This window comes from Rattus norvegicus, chromosome X, assembly GCF_036323735.1.
Source record: "Rattus norvegicus strain BN/NHsdMcwi chromosome X, GRCr8, whole genome shotgun sequence".
Lineage (NCBI taxonomy): Eukaryota > Metazoa > Chordata > Mammalia > Rodentia > Muridae > Rattus > Rattus norvegicus.
This window is the reverse complement of record NC_086039.1, coordinates 30,336,490-30,355,362: the sequence shown is the minus strand read 5'-3', so window position 1 is coordinate 30,355,362 and position 18,873 is coordinate 30,336,490. Positions and strand designations below refer to the sequence as shown.

At 39.6% G+C, this 18,873-nt stretch overlaps 1 protein-coding gene across 8 annotated transcripts in view; it reads right to left on the bottom strand.

Annotated features, from left to right (window-relative positions):
* Frmpd4 (FERM and PDZ domain containing 4) overlaps positions 1-18,873 on the bottom strand; it is a 647,084-nt gene that overhangs the window by 31,555 nt on the left and 596,656 nt on the right. For all 8 annotated transcript variants that reach the window (XM_017601999.3, XM_063279932.1, XM_039099649.2 and 5 more), the window contains 4 exons: positions 12,117-12,221; positions 8,520-8,627; positions 4,491-4,622; positions 2,191-2,310 (listed from right to left, as the gene is read on the bottom strand). In XM_017601999.3, coding sequence (XP_017457488.1) covers positions 2,191-2,310; positions 4,491-4,622; positions 8,520-8,627; positions 12,117-12,221 — 465 coding nt within the window. The remainder of the gene's footprint in view (positions 1-2,190; positions 2,311-4,490; positions 4,623-8,519; positions 8,628-12,116; positions 12,222-18,873) is intronic.

The window sequence follows — 18,873 nt, the reverse complement described above, 5'->3', positions numbered from 1 at the left end:
CTTTGTTTCATTCAGTCATAGTTGCCTTGGTTTCCTGACCTCTTAGGGGAACAGAGGGTACTGTTGCCAATTAACGGGTGTATGTGTTCTAAGTTTACCATCAAGAAATCCCAGAACATGCTGCTCTCACTGTGTAGGTTGGAAAATGCAGTATGCATTTAAAATTATTTTTGATAAATAGGATGTATACCCTAAACAGGCTTAGACTTATCTTGAAAATGCAGGGCTATCTTCATGAACATTAATCACACTCTCCAGCTAAAAAATACTCTTGTCCCCAAACTATGTAGGTAGGGAGAACTATTGGGCTCTTTTCTGAGGATCCTTGTATACTAGAATGTAGTAGCATGCTCTGCTTCTTCTTTCTCTGATGTCAATACCGATCTCTAGGGATTATTGCCACTTGATACTAACATTCCTAATTTGCCACACGTACCTTTTTTTCTTTCTCCTTATATCTACATTCTTTTGCGTCAATTTGTGGTTTATTTGTATATGTGAATATAAAAGACATGTTTATAAACACTTAGTGTTTCTATTATTGTGTACCACACACTAAACAAATAGATTTCTTTTTGAGATTTTATTTTTATGTGCATGGGTGTTTTACCCACATGTATGTCAGTGTACCAAATGCATTCAGTGCCCACAGAAGCCAGAAGTGCTCATTCCTTCCCTTGGAACTGAATTTACATGTGGTTGTTAGCTGCCACATAGATGCTGGGATCAATTTTGGGTGTTTTGGAAGAGCATCCAATACTCTTAATGGTTAAGTTACCTCTCCAGCTCCAATAAATAGATTAATGTTTATTCCAAATGCATTTGAAAAATTTAGTAAGCACAGTAAGATAGATTTACAAAAATACAAGAATAGCTCCCAGATATTGAATCATGTAAACTTATCCACATGTTTATATCAATAGATTTGCTCTGGGGCAAATAATTCCAAATGCTTATCCCAGGAAGTTTTATTTTGGGGACAATTATATTCCAGAATAAAATAGACCATCTAGAGAATATATATTCTAATATATATGTATTTGTGTGTATATATATATGTTAGAATCTTACAAATTTGAAAATTATTAATTCCATTGTAATTGTTATCACAATGTCTTAGAGAAATTTAAGTACCGAAATGAATCAATAGACATTTGGAGAAGGGACAACTCATACAGTATGCCAACTGATCAACAAAAGAGACATAATGAGATTAGATATGTCATTTTAAATCAGTATGATAACAATAGATTCATGTAAGAATCACCAATTAATACTATTAATAAAAATTAGTGGGTGACAATTTGATGAAATATAAGATGATAAAAGTCACAAATGACTTGCCACTAATTTCTTATTCATTATAAAAGAAAAATTATTAATTTTTACAGGGACACAACCCACGTAAGTGTCAAAGTTAGTCTCTCAATTAGAAGGATAAATTGGCACCATGTGGCTCTTCATATGCTATACTGAAGAGGACAGTCACTTATATCATTCTTTGCAAATTCATAACTTCAACCTAATTGTGAGAACATACTAGGGAAACCCAAATGGAAGGATTTCTGTAAAATATCTGATTGGTACTTCTCAAAACTCAATGTCACAAAAGTGACAGAAGGGGGATAAGGAATGACACTGACTTAAGGACACTGAGAGCCTAAATGATATTTGGGGGCAATAGGCATCATTTTAAAGGTAGATAAAAGAAGAGATAAGGAGCACACATCGATGTCCCACTTCTTGATTTTTTTTAATTGGACAGAGTTTCTATAAGAAATTGTCCTTGTTATTGGAAAATACATACTATATTTAAAAGTAAAAAATAATACATGGTACAAGTAACTAGCTTTCATGTGTTGTAGAAAAAGAATATGTTTATGTATAAATTTCTGTGATGAAAAAGACAAGGATTATGTACCTTCATTAAATATCAGGTATATGGAAGAAAATATTAACAACGGGTAAATCTGGGTGGAGGATGAAGAGCACTATTCTTGCAACCTTTATGGGAGCAATGAATTATTTTTGAATCAAATATGAAAATGAAAAGGACACAATCTACTTATCTTATAATTCATCAAGCTTAGGGGAACATGGAAAGAAAAAGAAAAACGAAAACAAAAAACACCGAGGAGCTCAGTCATGTACCTCCATATTCCTATGGAACAATCAGAAAATTTTACCTACCTGAACATAGAGATACTCGAAAGCAACTGGATCTCTCCTTAACAGGTCAATGGGATCCTTGGGAACAAAACTGATTCGGAAAAGACACCTCATCTTATGGGAACTCGGCCTCTGTGTCACCTGGAAGAGCAAACACATCATTTCAAAATCCTTCAGTGCTGACTACAAAAGGGCAGAGGACCACAGAATCAAAATTCCCTTTCTATGTCAATAAAAGCTTCAAATTTGCCTTTGTGTGAGACTGGAGTTCCTAGGAGCAGACTCGGAGGTAAGGCTTTGTATGTACAGGGACTTGTTCTAGGAAAGTTTAAAGGGGAGGCTGGGAAAGGAAAGGGAAAGCAGTACAGGAGACAAGAGATGATAAGAGTTCGTACACATACAGCGACATGACATGGATTCATATCCTGTTCTGAGTCTGCAATGGCTGCATTGTGTGGGGTGATTCAAAGTAGGCCACTGCTTTCTTTCAGGCTGTTTAATGCATTTTCTTAAGTGTTAGATATATAAGATCAGGAAAAATTTTGAATGTTTATTCACCTAAATCACCATAAAGGTTCCCCATAGGCCCATGTAGTAGGCAAAGGTTTGAACAGAACTATAAGGAGAAAAAGAAAGTTGTGGAACGTTTCATTAGACTCAAGAACACATGGGCTGCACACCGCTTTTGTCATTTACTGCTGCAAGCTAAAGGTTATTTACTACATGTTAATTTACTCTGACTATTTGATGGACCAGGAGTTTGAAGAATTTTCAGGTATAGCCCATGACGGGCCAACTTCTTGCTCAACACACCCAGGTGAAGTGCCACTGACAAGTGTTCTAAGTTGTTAATCAGAGCTCTCTTAAGGCGAGGTTCAGGTCATATGGTGCAAACTGGCTTGTTGAGCCATTTTTAGTGACTCTCCAATTTGCTCCATGTCCATTTTCCACTCCTGTCCCAGCTTCTCTCATAATCTTTCATGGAATTTCCACATGTTCAAGCCTTTGGTTAAAGTTTTGCTTCTAGGGGAACGTAGACACACATTGAGCTCTCAGTTAAAGGGTTTTGAATAAAAGTGGCCGTTTCCTTATGACAGTGTCTAAAATGAGCCATCTATTTCTAAGATCTATTTTCCCATGTGGTATTTTGCAAGTGGCTCTAAAGGACACTATGTAGACTTAAACTTGATGAACATCATAGGTCAAGTTCAGATACAGAAATAGAAATCAAAACTCATGGCAGTTTTTCTAATTCATTGCATCCCATTGGATTCTGTCAAAAGAGTAAAGCGATTCAAGGATATGTGGAGTACTAGTTCTTGATTTTTTGTTTAATGAATTATTTTTATTTTTCCTTATGTGTGTGCATGTGAGCTCAGGTTCCTGTAGAGGCCAGAGGTGGTAGATCTCCTGGAGCTGGAGTCCCAGGCAGTTGTGAAACCACCTGATATGGGTTCTGCGAATTGAACTTAGTTCTCTAGAACAGCAGATCATGTTCTGAACTGCTGAGCCATCCTCCAGCTCCCAGACACTTGCTTTTAATTATGTATCAAATAAGAAGCACTTTAGCACGACAGTGCTTCCTCTCCTTCTGTTGCCCCAGTAGTAACTTGCTGCTTCAGTTGCAGATATCCCCTCTGTCCCCTCATGCTCTGTTTTTACGGCTATCTCTCAATGAACTTTCCTATGTAAGTAAACTTTGTGGATACTTAAAGACTCAACTGAAATGCTCAGCTTTTTCGAAGTTAAGCCAAGTGAAGGTGGTATGTTGAATACAGCAGAAAACAGTTGGCATGTCTCCCCCGAGAACAGATGGGGTGGAATCTTGGGAACCAGGAATTGGGACACATAGGTAGATCACATAGTCATAGTGTTCAGGACTAAGGTAGTGATTGCAAGTTTCCAAAAATAGCCGTGAGTATGTATCCAGAACCAAAGACAGCAAAGATGACTTTGACTTATTCTTCATACTCTCAGAAACAATTGTGTTTTTAATGACTTTGAAGAGACTAGAGACCAAAACAAGCAAAGAAGCCATTGCACTAACAGAAAATGTCACGCTGTAGAGCTACATTCCAGTATTTGCCTGGCCTTCCAATGACAAATCTTAGAGATCAACTGAAAATCTATGGCAGACTGGCTGGGGGTGGGGGGGAATCTCCCTGAGGCATCAAATGCATTCATTATGAAGGTGGTGCTTCTGCAAGAGAGGACATAGGGTATAAAGCAGCTACAGGGAGAGGACTGGAGGAAGGGCATCCTGAGACACCACAGACTCAGTTTTCTATAGTAGCAGCATTCTTGGGGTGTACATCACAGACCTGAGTGAGTGTCTCCTGTTCATGAAGTAAGAGCAGCTTGGTGCCGGCCCCTTCAGTTCTCTGCTCCAGCATGAGAGAGAAGTGCTCAATGCCTTTGATAGACAGCTTCTCTTGCAGAGTTAAGATGACATCCTTACAGAACAAACAGGGACATGAAGAGATCAAAATCAACACTGTCCACTTTATCTTTTAGAGTCTACCATGTCCAGAAAGTGATACGTTTATTTAAGCTTTACATCCTGAAATAGAAGAGAAGCTTATTGATCATATAAAGTTCCTTTTTATTTCTCTTAAATTTATATAGATGATTTGACTGCATATGCACTGTGCAGAATTTGTATGCCTGATGCTCAAGGAGGCTAGACGTAAGGCATCAGATCCCTTGGAACTGGAGTTACAGCAGCCACCATGTAGGTGCTGGGAATCAAAGCCAAGTCCTCTAGAAGAGCAGCCACTGTCCTTAACCACTGAGCAATCTCTGCAGTCCCCATGTAATGTTCTAAATTGGAAAGGATTTTTTTTCTTAATGGATAAAGCGTTAGTTTCATTCTCTTCTTCTCTAAATGAGGAAACAATGAAACCAGCTCTGAAAGTGCTCTAGCCCAGGGACCAGTAAAGTATGCCTTGCATACCAAATCTAGTCCACCACCCATTTTTGTAAATAAAGTTTTATTGAGACAGAGTTAATCCATCTCTGTCCATGGTTGATTTAATATCCGAATACTGCGGAAACAGAGTTGTGCAGTGGCTGGTGTGGCCTGCAATATCTACCATCTTACTCCTGCCCCCAATAGTATGCTGGACCCAGCATATTCTGCAAGAGATTGGAAGCTTTGAAGCTCCCAGGAAAGTCTTGTTTCTAATCCCAGCTCTCATGCTTATAAACTTCACAGTGCTGGGTAGTTATTTAACCTATAAGTATCTCAGTTTCCCTACCTGTAAACTGGAAGTGATAATTATGCCTGCCTTGGAATGGATATAGGAATCAAATGTGTTCATACGCACAAAGCATTTATTATAATGCCATTTACTCAGAGAACACCACCGTAACAGTGCATATTCATTTTACATCCCTGGGAAAATTAAAATGAGCAAGCTATGCCTGTAATCTTTTATAGGATTAAGCATTTATAGTCAGAAAGTATTGACTATACAAATAAAGGCTGTTCTGCATTGCACAGCTAATCTCCTCAGCCTTTATTCTTCTTCGTAGATTTGAAACTAGCAAATGACCTCTCTTCAAGATAATTTTTGTCACGTGTCTAAATTCTGTAGAGCAGAGCTTCTCAATGGGAAGAAATGGACATTTGGACATTTTTGGAGATATCCTTTGGTTGGCACAGCAGGGTTGGGGATGTCATTAGTGAGTCGAGTAGGGATACTGTTAAGTACCTTAACAATGCACAGGGCAGTCACAAAAAAGAACTATGTATTCTAACACCTCAATAGTTGCAAAGGTAGAAAAATATTCTCATACGTGAAGTGGGTTTTCCACGTTATTTGAGTCTGCTTGATTGCCCCTTTAGCCCCATTAAAACAAAATCCACAATAGCCAACCACACCCACCCCCGGAGAATAATTGTTCAACAAAAATTCCTTGATTTTAGTGAATGTCACCTAAAAGGTTCCCTGCTTTATAACTTAATTTTTATTTTTATTTTTTGCACAAAATCCAGGAAAGAGAAACACAAGCCAAATTTTGTGTGTCTACATGAACTCTATGTGACATTTTTGTAAACCAGTAGCAGGGACAGTAGAAATGATTCTGATACCTACTCCCTATCATAAGTCTGTAATGAGAATGCTGGCAACTTGTATTCAGGAGGTGTCACCTTCCTTTCATCACAGCATGATTTCTGTTATGTCCAACAACCAGTGTCTGCTGTGCTAATAAGGCTGTTAGGTGCATGATGAGAGAACTTGAATTTGATGTGAACTCTTTGCACAGCTCCTGGTTTTCTCATTGTCAACTGTACTCCACTAGGAAATCAAACTCAGTTTAATGTGAGTTCCTATAATAAAGAGGCCTGGAGGAATGAACAACAGACCCTTTCTTCAGTTTAGATTGATTTCTGGTAAGATATGTACTCAAGTCTCAACACATCCTTAAGTGAGGTAGGAGGTGTAACAGCAAGGAGCTGAGAAGCAGGGAACACAGAATAAGTCCGTAAGGGCAGAGAGATTTGCAGCAATGTACTTGTGTACATGGGTTTCAGGGTCTGCAAAAACAATGGTCCAGATGGTCATCCCCATTTGCTCACCAAATCTGTGTGCAGGAATGGATTAGCCTTGCCTAAAGAAAGATGTGAGTCTATCATCTCACTCTTAGGAAAGAACCTTAGGTCTTCATAGGCCTGTTTGGCAGGAGTCATTATGCTTTATCTAGAGCCCTGGACCATAGCACATAGTTTATGCTAAGGCTAGCACACAAATAGACTTGGACCTTGAAATATCAACTTGACAACTAGAGAGATAAGGCACCAAAGCCAGCCATGTCTATGTGGTGACCAATCTCCAATAAAAACTCTGGACACTAAGACAAAGGGGGAGTTTTCTTAGTAATACACTGTGCATACAACTACATCATTTCCAGAAGAATAAAACACTGCCTGTAGGTGTCCATGAAGAGGTGACACTGGAAGATATGTATATGAGTTCTCCTAGACCATGCCTATGGGCTGACTTTCTTTGTTGAACCCAGCATTTCACTCTCTTCTGAAAGGAAGTAGAGTGTGAGAGGACAAATGGTTGCGTGCTGGGTGTTCCTCAAGAAGGTCATTTACCTACAGGGTGGTCTCAAGGAACTCTCAATGACCCATTCCTGTGTTTGTTTCCTAAATGCAACAAAAGAATCCTATAATTCTTACAGACATCAGGTGGCCCCCCAAAGCCTAAAATAATTGCTCTCTTGCTCTTTCCAGAAAGAATTTGCAGAGCCCACCCCACCCTGTTAGTTGATCAATTGTTAGATATTCTCTCATCATACATTTGTATTGAATAGGAAGAAAAAAAGAAAACGATTTTCTCAGTCATCACCATTTCAAAGTAGCAGTCTTATATGAAGGGAACTAGTATTTCATCTGGGGCAATTAAGGATGACTTAGTGCTCCTACACCCATCTACTAATATTGTGCCTTCTACTGCCAACTGAATCACCGTGTATTTAAGGCAATTTAAACCCAGCTGCTTGCTGGTATTATGACAGTAAGATGCACAGCAAGTGGGCTTTGTAGAACCATTTGCACAGGTGAGGTCTACTCCGAGTCCTTTCAAACACACAGAATTAATGGTTGACTATTGATAGACATTTTAAACACAGACTTGATATTCTTGCTAGATTATGGTACAGATCATCACTAGGTACATTTTTACCTCCATAAAATCTTTCTGACTGTGCCATTTGAAGAAAGCCTATTTTAGGCTGATGAGACATTAGGGAGCAATCAATTTTTGAACATACTTTTGTACAATAAAAAAAGAGAATATGTACTTTTCTTTTCCAAGAAAGAAGCATGGGGGGGGTTCCATATGCTTTGCTACCAAACCTATTATGTAAAACTCACCCATGGATCAGAAATCCTGAGACTGCATGGTGGCACTTACTTTAATCCCCTCCTGAGAAGCACACCTCAGTTCTGCTTGTTATATAGCAATCTTGAGCAATTGGTTACAGCAACCGAAAATAAATGTTATCTTTACATTACTCTACCCCTTGTTTTTGCTGGACACAAAAGTGGCAGATATTCAATTAACTGTTAACATCCTAATCTTCTCGGAGGCTGACATTGCTGGGAAATTCTGTTGGCTTTGGGCGGGGTGCCAAACTTTCTTGGTGACAGTCATGGTATTTTAAGTAATCTGCAGTTGCAAGAAAATGGCTAGCCCTGGTGTCTCTCCATAGATAGCATGTCATGTTGTTTGTAGCACCCATAGGGACAAAAAGAACAGAGCACTTCTTAGTTTGTCCATTCTGACTAGGTTTGATTTTCTGTAATGAGCACAGGCATAGAGGCTCCAGTGTCATCTTACCTTAATGGAAGTGCTGCAGTCAAAGCGAAAGGATTTGGTCTGTCCATTTTCCAAGTAGACTTTCAAAACATTTGGCATAAAAAGAAGTGAATTGTCTTTAACAGTTTCCTGTTTAACAACACAAAAGATAAATAGTAGCTGTGAAGGTCAGTCAAATTAGAATCCCACTCCTGGCAGTAGCCACTTGTGTGTATTGTTTCTTCTTATCACAATATAATAAAGAATAAAGCAACAAAAGTTCAAAGGTCAACCAGGTATTCCGTTAGGGGTATATGAACTAAGGTATTCATACCAATATTGTTTTCCAGCTACTAGTGCACAAGACATTTTGCTCATCAGAAAAATCAGAAGCTTTTTTTTTTAAAAAAGCAAGATTCCCCAGTGGAAAACATTATTACAGACATAATTCCTTTGTAGCCAAGCATCTGTGTTTGGATCCACAAGCTTTGACTTTTTCAGATCAGGATTAAATGAACAAAATGAGGACCATAAATGATGCTGTGTGACAGGAGACTGCTGGTCCCTGGTGGTGGTCATGCAAATGAGTCACAAGTATTAAGAAGCTCAGGGGTAAAGTTATGTTTTTGAAATTCTTTGTAACCCATTTAGGAATGTTTCTCAACTCAAAAGGAAAATATAAGAGTCACACTAGTGTGCTAAAAGAGAAAAAAAGATACGACTGAAGCTCTTAGCTTAGTGGTAGAGCAATTGCCTCATGTCCTAGTTAGCTTTTTGTTATTGTTTGTTGTTCAAAACAAAATAAAACAAAATAAAACACCAAAACACCATGTAGAAAAGAACCTGGAGAGACAAGGGTTTATTTTAGCTTACAGGTTACAGTCCATCATTAGAGGAAGCTAGGGCAGGAACTCAAGACAGGACCGGGAAGCAGGGACCAAAGCAGAGAACACAGAGGAATGCTCCTTACTAGTTTTTCCCAGGCTAACATTCAGCTTCTATTCCTATGTATGCAGGACTACCTGCCCATACATGGCAGTGTTCAGGATGCTCTGGGCCCTCCTCCATCAATTAGCAATCACGAGAATCCCAGAGACATGCTGACAGGCCAATCTGACGGAAGCAACCCTTCAAATGCATTTTCCTCATCCCGGGTGTCTCTAGTTTGACAAAAGCCTATCGAGAAACCCGGCACGTGGGTGGGTTCTGCATCGCATTCCCAGTGCCACACACACAAAAAAGACAAGTGCTAAGTCTAGGCTATAATGTACAGCTCATAACATCACAATCTAGAAATAACCCCAACAGTGATGCCATTTTGAAATATGGCTAAGACTGAACCTGAGAAATATATTCCTGAGGATGTTTTCTTTAATTGGCTACCAGGAGAGGTGATGAAGGAGAAGTTGACACACCCACGTAAGATCCATCGGTCCTTGGAGTGAACTCTGTCATGTCCACGTATTTGGTGCTACAGAGTCATGAGGATTGTTGGGAACTTAGAAATAGCAAAGCCACGTGTCCTTTGGCTTGAAGATGGAGGAACTGAAGATCACATACATGGATACTTATAAGTGTTTTACAGTCTGAGCAAACTCAACACTTACAAATCTCTAACTGGTCCCCTGACTTTCACTGCCCCTTTCTTTTTCTGAATTTCTTCTCATTTCTACTGCCATACCATTTCCCTGTGACCTCCTTGCTGCCTGACTCACTGAGTAAGCTTGGCTTTAAGTTCAGAAAACAAGGCTTCCTGTGACTGAGAAGAGTAGGTTCAAAAAACTGAAATCACATGGGCTGCAGGGTAGATGAACATCTGAAGGTCCTATCTTGATAGCATCTTGGCAAGGCAGTGGAGACTGCAGAAGACCTCTGGCCTTGCAGCAGTGTCCTCATAGGACAGCTGCCTCATATGAGCTCTGTTATAAACAGGGTCGAAATGACATTATCCCTACAGCTTCTAGACTATTATTCTCTCTTTAGATGTCCAGTCATCAGGCTGAGAAACCCTGGAGTGGAAAGGTAATTTTCTGATGAATTTTTGATGTGATGTACTTGTCCTTTTTTTAATGTTTGGAATCCTCCACTCCTCTACAGGGGGACAGGATTCTGAATTGGTGACATCTGTAGATCTATTTCAGTGAGCGGAGTGTATCAAGTTCATGGGGAAGTCCAAAATTCCCACAGGCTAACTGGGACAACCTCAGACCTTTCTCACAAGTGCCCCAACGGTTTGTCAGATCGACCTGCCATGATACTTAATCTTGATTGTCAACTAGTTTTGCTTGAGAGCCTCTAGGCGTACTGTGAGGACATTTTCAAAGATGATTGGCAGAGGGGAGAAGACCTGTCCTGAATATAAGCGGTGTCATCAAATAGCTTAAGAGTTTAGATGGAATAACAGAGAGAAAGTATCAGGTCCCCTTTACAGATTCTTCTTTTCTCGCTCCATATTTTCTATTGCTCTCTTTCTTTCCTTTCCCTATCCATCTCTATCTCAATTTCTATCTTTTTCCTGGATGTTGTGAGCTGAGCAGTCTCTGCTTGTAAGAATTCTCGCTGCCATTATATTGTGCCTTACCACAGGCCAAAGATGAAGACCCAAGGAACAGGAACTGAACACGCTGCTACTGCAAAGATCATTTCTCCTTGAAGATATATATATATATAGGCTTGGTATTTTATCACAACTCAAGGACAATTATCACACATTTTCATTTTCTGGTGTCCAAGTTGGACAGCCCTAAGTTGGGTTAGTGATAAGAAGACTCATAAGTTCCTTGCCCAGGATATGCATGTCCACAGCTTTCAATCCACATCCAGGGCTAACTTCAGAAAAGAGTTCGTGATCCATAGCAAACAGATCACAGATGAAGATGTATCCTTATAGAGTCATTAAAAACAAACAAACAAGAAAAACAAACACCGATCAGAACCAATAACCTTCAACAACAAAAATCTGGTATCTCCAAGGTCTTCAAAGCTATTAGCACTCTAGGTAACGGTTTCCTAAAACCTAAACCAAAACCAAAAATGAGAGAGTACCCACATTTCTATCTTCTTTGGAACATGTTGAAAATGAAATATCCTCTTGGTTTTTGCATTATCTATGCTGAAGACCTTTTTGTAGGTACTTGCGGGTTCTTAGTTCCTGCTTTATATATGAAATCTGTACTTTTAACTACTTTGATATTCACACACACACACACAGACACACACACACACAACACACACACACACACACACAAGGGAAACATAATTCTTTTCACAAATATATAAAAGGTTATTCTGAGGAAGCATACTTAATTGGCAACTGGCACAAGAAGTAGAAATTTCAAAGGAAGCTCATTTTTACCAAATATAACTGAGGCAATGCTAGTGCTCCTAGATCAAAGCAGTGAGTGTCATGCAGTAAGTGACATAGGAGTCACTCGGTTAGATCCTATTCTTGTTGTTTAGAACTAAGAGGCAAGGAGGTGGTAGGGCAAGTCCCTTTCAGTCTTGAGACTTGACACCCTCGTGAAAGACAAGAAGCATGTCCAGAATGAACATTCTAGTAGCATTATTGGCTTGCCTTGAACAAAAAGCCCCTGGCTCAATGACTCTCTGCATAACAACACAGATAAGTTGAAAACTCACCGACACCTGACCATTGATGATGACCTCTTCGGAAAAGCGTACTTTGACTGGATTGGACTTCAATCTTGCCTTTTTAGCAGCACTAATAAATGCTGATTTGGGAGACTAGAGGAAACAGAAAGATTTTTATTGAATTACTGGCATTCTAACACCAACCTTGTGACAGTTATTTTTCATCTTTATCCTCAAAGGTATGCAACATTGTTTCTAAAAAGTAAAATATTCAGTGCATGCCCAATTCAAGGACAAAATACAAATTATGGATGTGAATGAAACTCTGTCATGACTGTAAATTAATAACCTTGATTTAGTGACCAGACCAGAAGCATAGCATGCTCCATGTTCTTCCTATTCACAATTTCAAACATCTTAAGTCTTGCCTTGAATGCAGAGCTCTGAACGCAATGCAGAAGTAGGCAGATTTTTTTTCTGAATGTCTCTATAAGCTGGCCTTCACCCTTGTGCTGGCAATCTGTGATCTTGGATCTTAGTGTGCAGAGTGGGGAGGAGACTTTGACTCCCAATTTAGAGTTGAATTCCAGACTTCATGGTCTTCCTTATCTTACATGTGCATTGTATTTGGGGATTCTTCCCTGTTTCTGTGGGAATTAAGGGACTAATGTTGCAGCTGTCCCACAGAAATTATATGTGCAATAGAAGCATCTGCTTAGAAAGGTGCTGGGAAGAAAGAGATCCCTCCTGCATGCTCTTGGTCACTTCAATTCGTCTGAAAATCATCCTGGTGTAATTTTTCAGTGAAACTTAAAGGAAAGAGACCTCTGTCCCATCTATTGACTGCATCACTGATTAGAAAATGAAAGAAACCTTCATGCTCCATTGGATTTAACAGGTAATCAGATAGTCACTTGTTTGTGAACTACAGTGGTCAAATATTGTCAGTGGCCTGGGGTGGAGACTTATTTGCATGCACTTTATTCTGCAGGCTTTGAAGCTTTTGCACCATACATTCTAGTAACTGATTCTTGAATCTACATAAAAGCGTAACCTGATATATATATTATATTAATCTCATGGCCAGAAAGCTAGTGATCATGACCCATACTTCTCTTTTTAAAGTTAAGTAATGAGAAAATTTAAAGTATTCCCAACCTTACCAAATACACATATTCTGGAAATCAATTAAGTTATTTAAAATGATGGAGTAGACATGTAAAATATGGTATGTCCATAAAATAGAATCTTGTTCAGTTATAAAAATGAAGTACTGATCAGTGCTATAATCTTGAAAATGTGGTACTTAAAGAATCGGACAGAATCAGAGCAAATATTATATAATTATGCTTAAGTGAAATAGTGAGAAGAATAAATTCAGAAACAGAAAGTTTGGAGCAGTGGCAGAAGAAAAAGGAGGAAGGAACGTTTAATAGATATAGAATTTCCTTTAGGAGTGATAGACATTTTTGCGATGAGAAAACAGTGATGCTTAATACAACTTGGATGCATTTAATACTGCTGAATTGTATAGTTGAAAACGGCATACTGTACGCAATACATGAATATTTTATTACAATACACAATCATTGTTAAGAATATGCAATGGCAAATATGTATGTTTGAGGGTAGATATTTTGCATTGATACTGTCAGAGTATTATTTTTGCTTATTCATTTTTGAAATAGGGCTTTGCTATAAATTTCCAGGACCTGAACTTTGAAATATAACTCAGGCTTCCCTCAGCCTGCAATCCTTCTGGACTCCCCTTCCTCGCACTGGAATGAAGGTTTGCAGCACCATACTAGATAATGCTGTTTCTAAAGTTGTACCCCTCTTTCCACCTTTGGGACCTTGAGCAGCATCTTAGAAGGCTTGAGAAATGGATGATTTTTGTTCTGAAACTTCGTATGTGAACAACAAGCTGACGTGAGGAGAATGGCTGACCTCTTAGTAAAGAAAACCAAACTCCGAAGGGACTCTGAATGAGTGCGAGTGTTCAGCAAGCTCTCGGAGAGTTTTAGGAGTCACGCTGGCAGTGCTGCAGCGATGTGTCTGTGTAATTCTAGGCCACGTTTAGTGATGATTAACGAGCAAATCGTACGGTGGTGAGTTGATTTGCTTTTGAGATGCCATTTTTTAGATGAAGGCGAAACATTATTCTTCCTTAATGATTCTGAGCAGCAGTATTTACACTGGCACAATGAGTTTAGCACAACTAGAGTGGCTGCAATAAAGACACCGAAAGAGACATGACTTACAGGTTGAGATGCCTCAACACAATAAAGCATGACTCCTCCAGCATTCTTCGGCAATAAAATGTTCGACTCAGTCAAGGCACCATATATACAACTTTGAGTTCTGTGAATCCTGGCTTTTCGACTTAGTAACTTACTATATCTTTCTAGAATAATCTACACAATTCCTTGCCTCAGTTAAAAGGTATACTTATCAGAACTGACTCCTGAGATGTGTATCACTTGATAGAATTTTAGAAATAGAGTGACATCACTCAGTCTCTTTGAAAACATAGCATGATTTGTCCATGTTATGTTTTTTTATATGACATTTCCTTATAGGCTCATGTCTTGAACACTTGGCCCTAACCTAGTGGTGCTGTTTGAGGAGGTGATAGAAACTTAGGTCGAGGAGATATGTCACTGCTATGATGCTTAATATGGCTTGTTAATTTGACAGGCTCGGGAGATACCTAGGAGACACACTTTTGAGCCTGTGTCTGAATGTTTACCTAGATTAGGTTCACTGAAGTGTGAAGACCCACCTGACTTATGGGCAATATCATACCATGAACTGTGGTCCTGAACTGAATAAAAAGAGACAGGTGAAAGTGAGGTGAGCCTGCATCTCTCTCTGCATCCTGTCTGTGACCACAGTGAGACAACTTGTCTCGATGCTATGATGTATCTTTAAACTGTGAGTTGAGATGGACCCTTCTTCCTTTAAGCTGCTTTTACCTCAGCAACAAGAAAACACTGGGGATGTGTCTTTGAAGGTTTGGTCTGCTTTCCAGGCTCTTCTCTCTATTTACTCCCTGTTTGCCATGAGGTAAACAGTTCCTGTGTCTGTCCCTACTACCACTGCTGTGATACTTTGTCCAACCATGTGCCCAGAGTCAATGGAGCTGAGGCCTGCACAAAGAAAGCTCTGTAACTGAGAGACAAAGCAAACCTTTTGTCCTTTAAGTTGTCTCAAGGGGATTTTCCTCACAGCTTGTTCTTCTTCTCCACCCCCAACCAGGTAACTCAAAGCCCATCCACCTCTAATCTCTCCTGTAATTAGATGTAGCCATTTTTATTTAACCACTAGTTTTAAACCAAAGATCAAGGTTTGCACAAAAAAGCTTGTAAATATGAGAATTCACTCTAGGGCTAGAATTTCAGGTGCAGAATTTAACATTACAGTACATAGCAACAGACCAAACCTCAACAAACAACTATCTCTAAACTTTCGTTCCAGGAGATCTGGTGCCCTCTTCTAGACTCCGTGAGCACTTCATACATGCACACGGTGTGCAGACCTATTCACAGGCAAAGCATCCATACACATAAAATAAATTGAAATGCCTCAAAAATTGAAACTGCTGTTTTGATGCAGAAAAAAAAAGCCATAAAAAGTCTCCAAGAAGGTTATCTAATAATTGGCAATAGAGTGGCTTGCTTACTCTGGTGACTAGGGTTTCAGATGGATGGGATAGTACAAAGCAATTATGAACTCATATTTCTCTCTGTTAGTCAAAACATATATACTATGCACTGCTCAGAATCCTGGTGAATTAGCTGTCACCAACCATAGGTACTGATCAGAGGCCTTTCATACCAGGTGCCAGAAATGACAAGCAATTAACACGTAGAATAGTGAGATTCTCCTGGTGTTGATTTCAATGCTTTCTCACCCCTAATCAATTAATGCAGTATTTTCCAAATTTGCTATGGATAAGATGGCTACAGTGTAGTGAAGTATTTGGAGGCTTTTAGAAATGATAAGAACAGCATCTGACAAACCAAACCAAACCAAACAAAGCAAAACAAACAAACAAAAGACCCTACAGAAATAAAAGGTTGGAGAGATGGTTTAATGGTTAAGATTCCTTGCACCTCTGCAGAGGACCCTATTTCCATTCTCAGTGCTCACATCTGGCACTTTACAAACACTTTTTAGTCCAGTTCCAGGGGATCTGCTGCCCTCTTTTGGCCTTGACCACACAAGCAGGCTCATACACATACACTTAAGTAAAAAATAAAAATATAAAAACTATAAAAACACAAGGAAGATTGATTTCTGAGACTTCATAATATGGCCTTGTGCTGCCAGCGCTTGTAACCTTGTCATAGCCTAGAGCTGCGAAGTGACTTGATTTGGAATTTCCACAAAGCAGATGCTAAGACAAGGCTTAATGAGTTGGCAGCTAATCTGGGAGGTGCTTCCAAGGGATCCAGGCAGGTATGCAGAGAAAGGAGACAGAAAGAGGGAACAAGCTAATAAAGTTTTCCTTATTAAGGAAGGCACCACTATAGGCAACTGGAACTTATTCCTACTGAGAATTTCTGGGAAGCAAGGCTGACCATATGCCCCAGAGTTACAATGTTCAGAGGACAGAGGGAGGTGGCATATTTATCTGCCATCTCATGCAATCACTAACTGAATGACTACTGGCATAAACTGAAACCTTTTGTTTTCCTGGATGTCGGCATTCCAACATCAGGCTGTGTGCACCCAGTCTCAACGACTAGGTACACAATCGTGGTGAGGTGCTCCTACCACAACATCTTATTCACATCCAGCCCGACCTTTACTTATTGGAGTTTAAAAATATGAATTACACATTTTCTTTCTCTTCTTCCTCCTAACTCCTTATTCTTTGACAGGGTCTTGCTAAATATTGCCTAGACTGGCCTTGAACTATTGGTTTTCCTATGTTGGCCTCCGGAGTCCCAGCATCATACATAGGCATATTCCATTACACCCAGATCTCTTTGAAACTTTTCATGTGTGTTCTACTCTCACCATCAATAAATGTACTTATCGGTTGGCCCCTCTTCTTTCTGTTTCCTCACCTACTAGGTTGAACCCACTCCCTTTCAAGCAACCCACTTCTGGACTCAACAGGGACTTGATCTCCTTAGGACCTGCAATTGTAAGAATGTTGTTTTCCTGTTCCTTTCTTGTGGTTGGTACTTGACTGACCATCATAATGAAGAACACAAACCCTGCCCTCCAGGAGTGATACCTCAGCACATACAGTTGCGTTAATGAGGATTATCCAGAAAGGTCCCCTAGTAAAGATTCCTTGGTGAACCAGTTTGGAAGTTTGACTAGCAGGGGACATGGCAGGGGACTTGGCTTGTGCTGTGAACCATAGGCTAGCCCAGGAAACTGTAGTGGCAGAGTTTCCAGGAGGAAGGCACAGCTTCTCTTGGGTGTATGGGACACATTTTGTTGGCCCTTAGCATGAAGTAGCTAGGCAAGCATCGTAAGAATTTTTGGCTTGCCGTAACCGTAAAGAAATGGAAGTGCTGTAATAATGTGAAATTTATAGATTTTTCTCAGACAGAAGCCGAATCCATAGTTGTTCTCTTGTTGGACTGGATAATTTGTACATTTTAGACTCTGTCTTGTTTGTAAAAAGGATGGATTAAACCCTGTTTTTGTTGTTGTTTATTTGTTTTGAGACAGGGTCTCACTTTGTACCCAGGCTGGCCTCAAACTTGCAGCAATCCTGTTACTTCATCCTCTCAAGTGCTGAGATTACAGCCTACTGTGGCCAGATTTATTATTTTAAAGAAGCAAGCTAGAAGGAAAATCCCAATATAAAAACAGAAGTAAAAGGTCTCTTCTCTCACCTGCTCATCTCTGTCTACCAAGTATACTTATTTCAGTACCTTCAGAGTATTCATATCCATGGTTCAGAGGAGGAAAAAGTCACTTTGAAGCAGTAAGGAGGGACATTAAGGTAGTAGACTAGTCCTCAATTTGGGACAGTTTTATTTCAAAGGGACATTTGGAAATATCTGCAAATAATTTTCAGTGGCAAAACTTGTGGTAAAGGATCCAATTCCGAAATGTCAGCAGTGTCAGAACATGAAATCATCTGGTAGCATTTACAATCGAAGCTGAACCTTGAAAGGTGGGAAGAATTTGGCTGGCCAGAGGGGATAGGGGGAGTGAAAAGCATGGTAGGCATCATAGGAAGGAAGGATAGTCAACTGCAAGTTCAAGATGACAATTCACCTTCGATGATTGGCTAGGGTAAGAACGGAGAAAAGAGTAGCTACTGGCCAAAAATGTGTCCAGTATTTTTTCCTGAGTGCCTTAGCTAAACATTAACTTTCAAGGAAGAAAAAGCAGTCACTGAACTCTGAAAAAGAAACCAGATAATCAAATCAAAGTACACTGACAGGAAGGAATATTTCTGCATTAACAAGTCATGGAAACTCGGTTGCACAAGAGTTAAGCTCTAACCCTAACCCTAATCTTAACTCTAACCTATTAGGTTCTATTTGAACTCGAATGCCAAATAACCCTTTTCCTTTCTTCTACTTTTTGTGCATGAATAAAAACAGGAGTATACAATGTAAAAAGAATCAGACCGAAGTAATAAAGGTGGAAAGGGGGGTGGCAAGAGGCATGGCCAGGCATGGGAAGAGACAGGAAAGAAGTCCAGAGGGACAGGGGAATGAATAGAAATAAGTAGTAGTGAAGTGTGGGGAACTTGGGGAACCAGTAGACAGTCCCAGACCTCAGGGATTTGAGAGGGTCTCAGGATCCAATGGGGATGACATTAGAC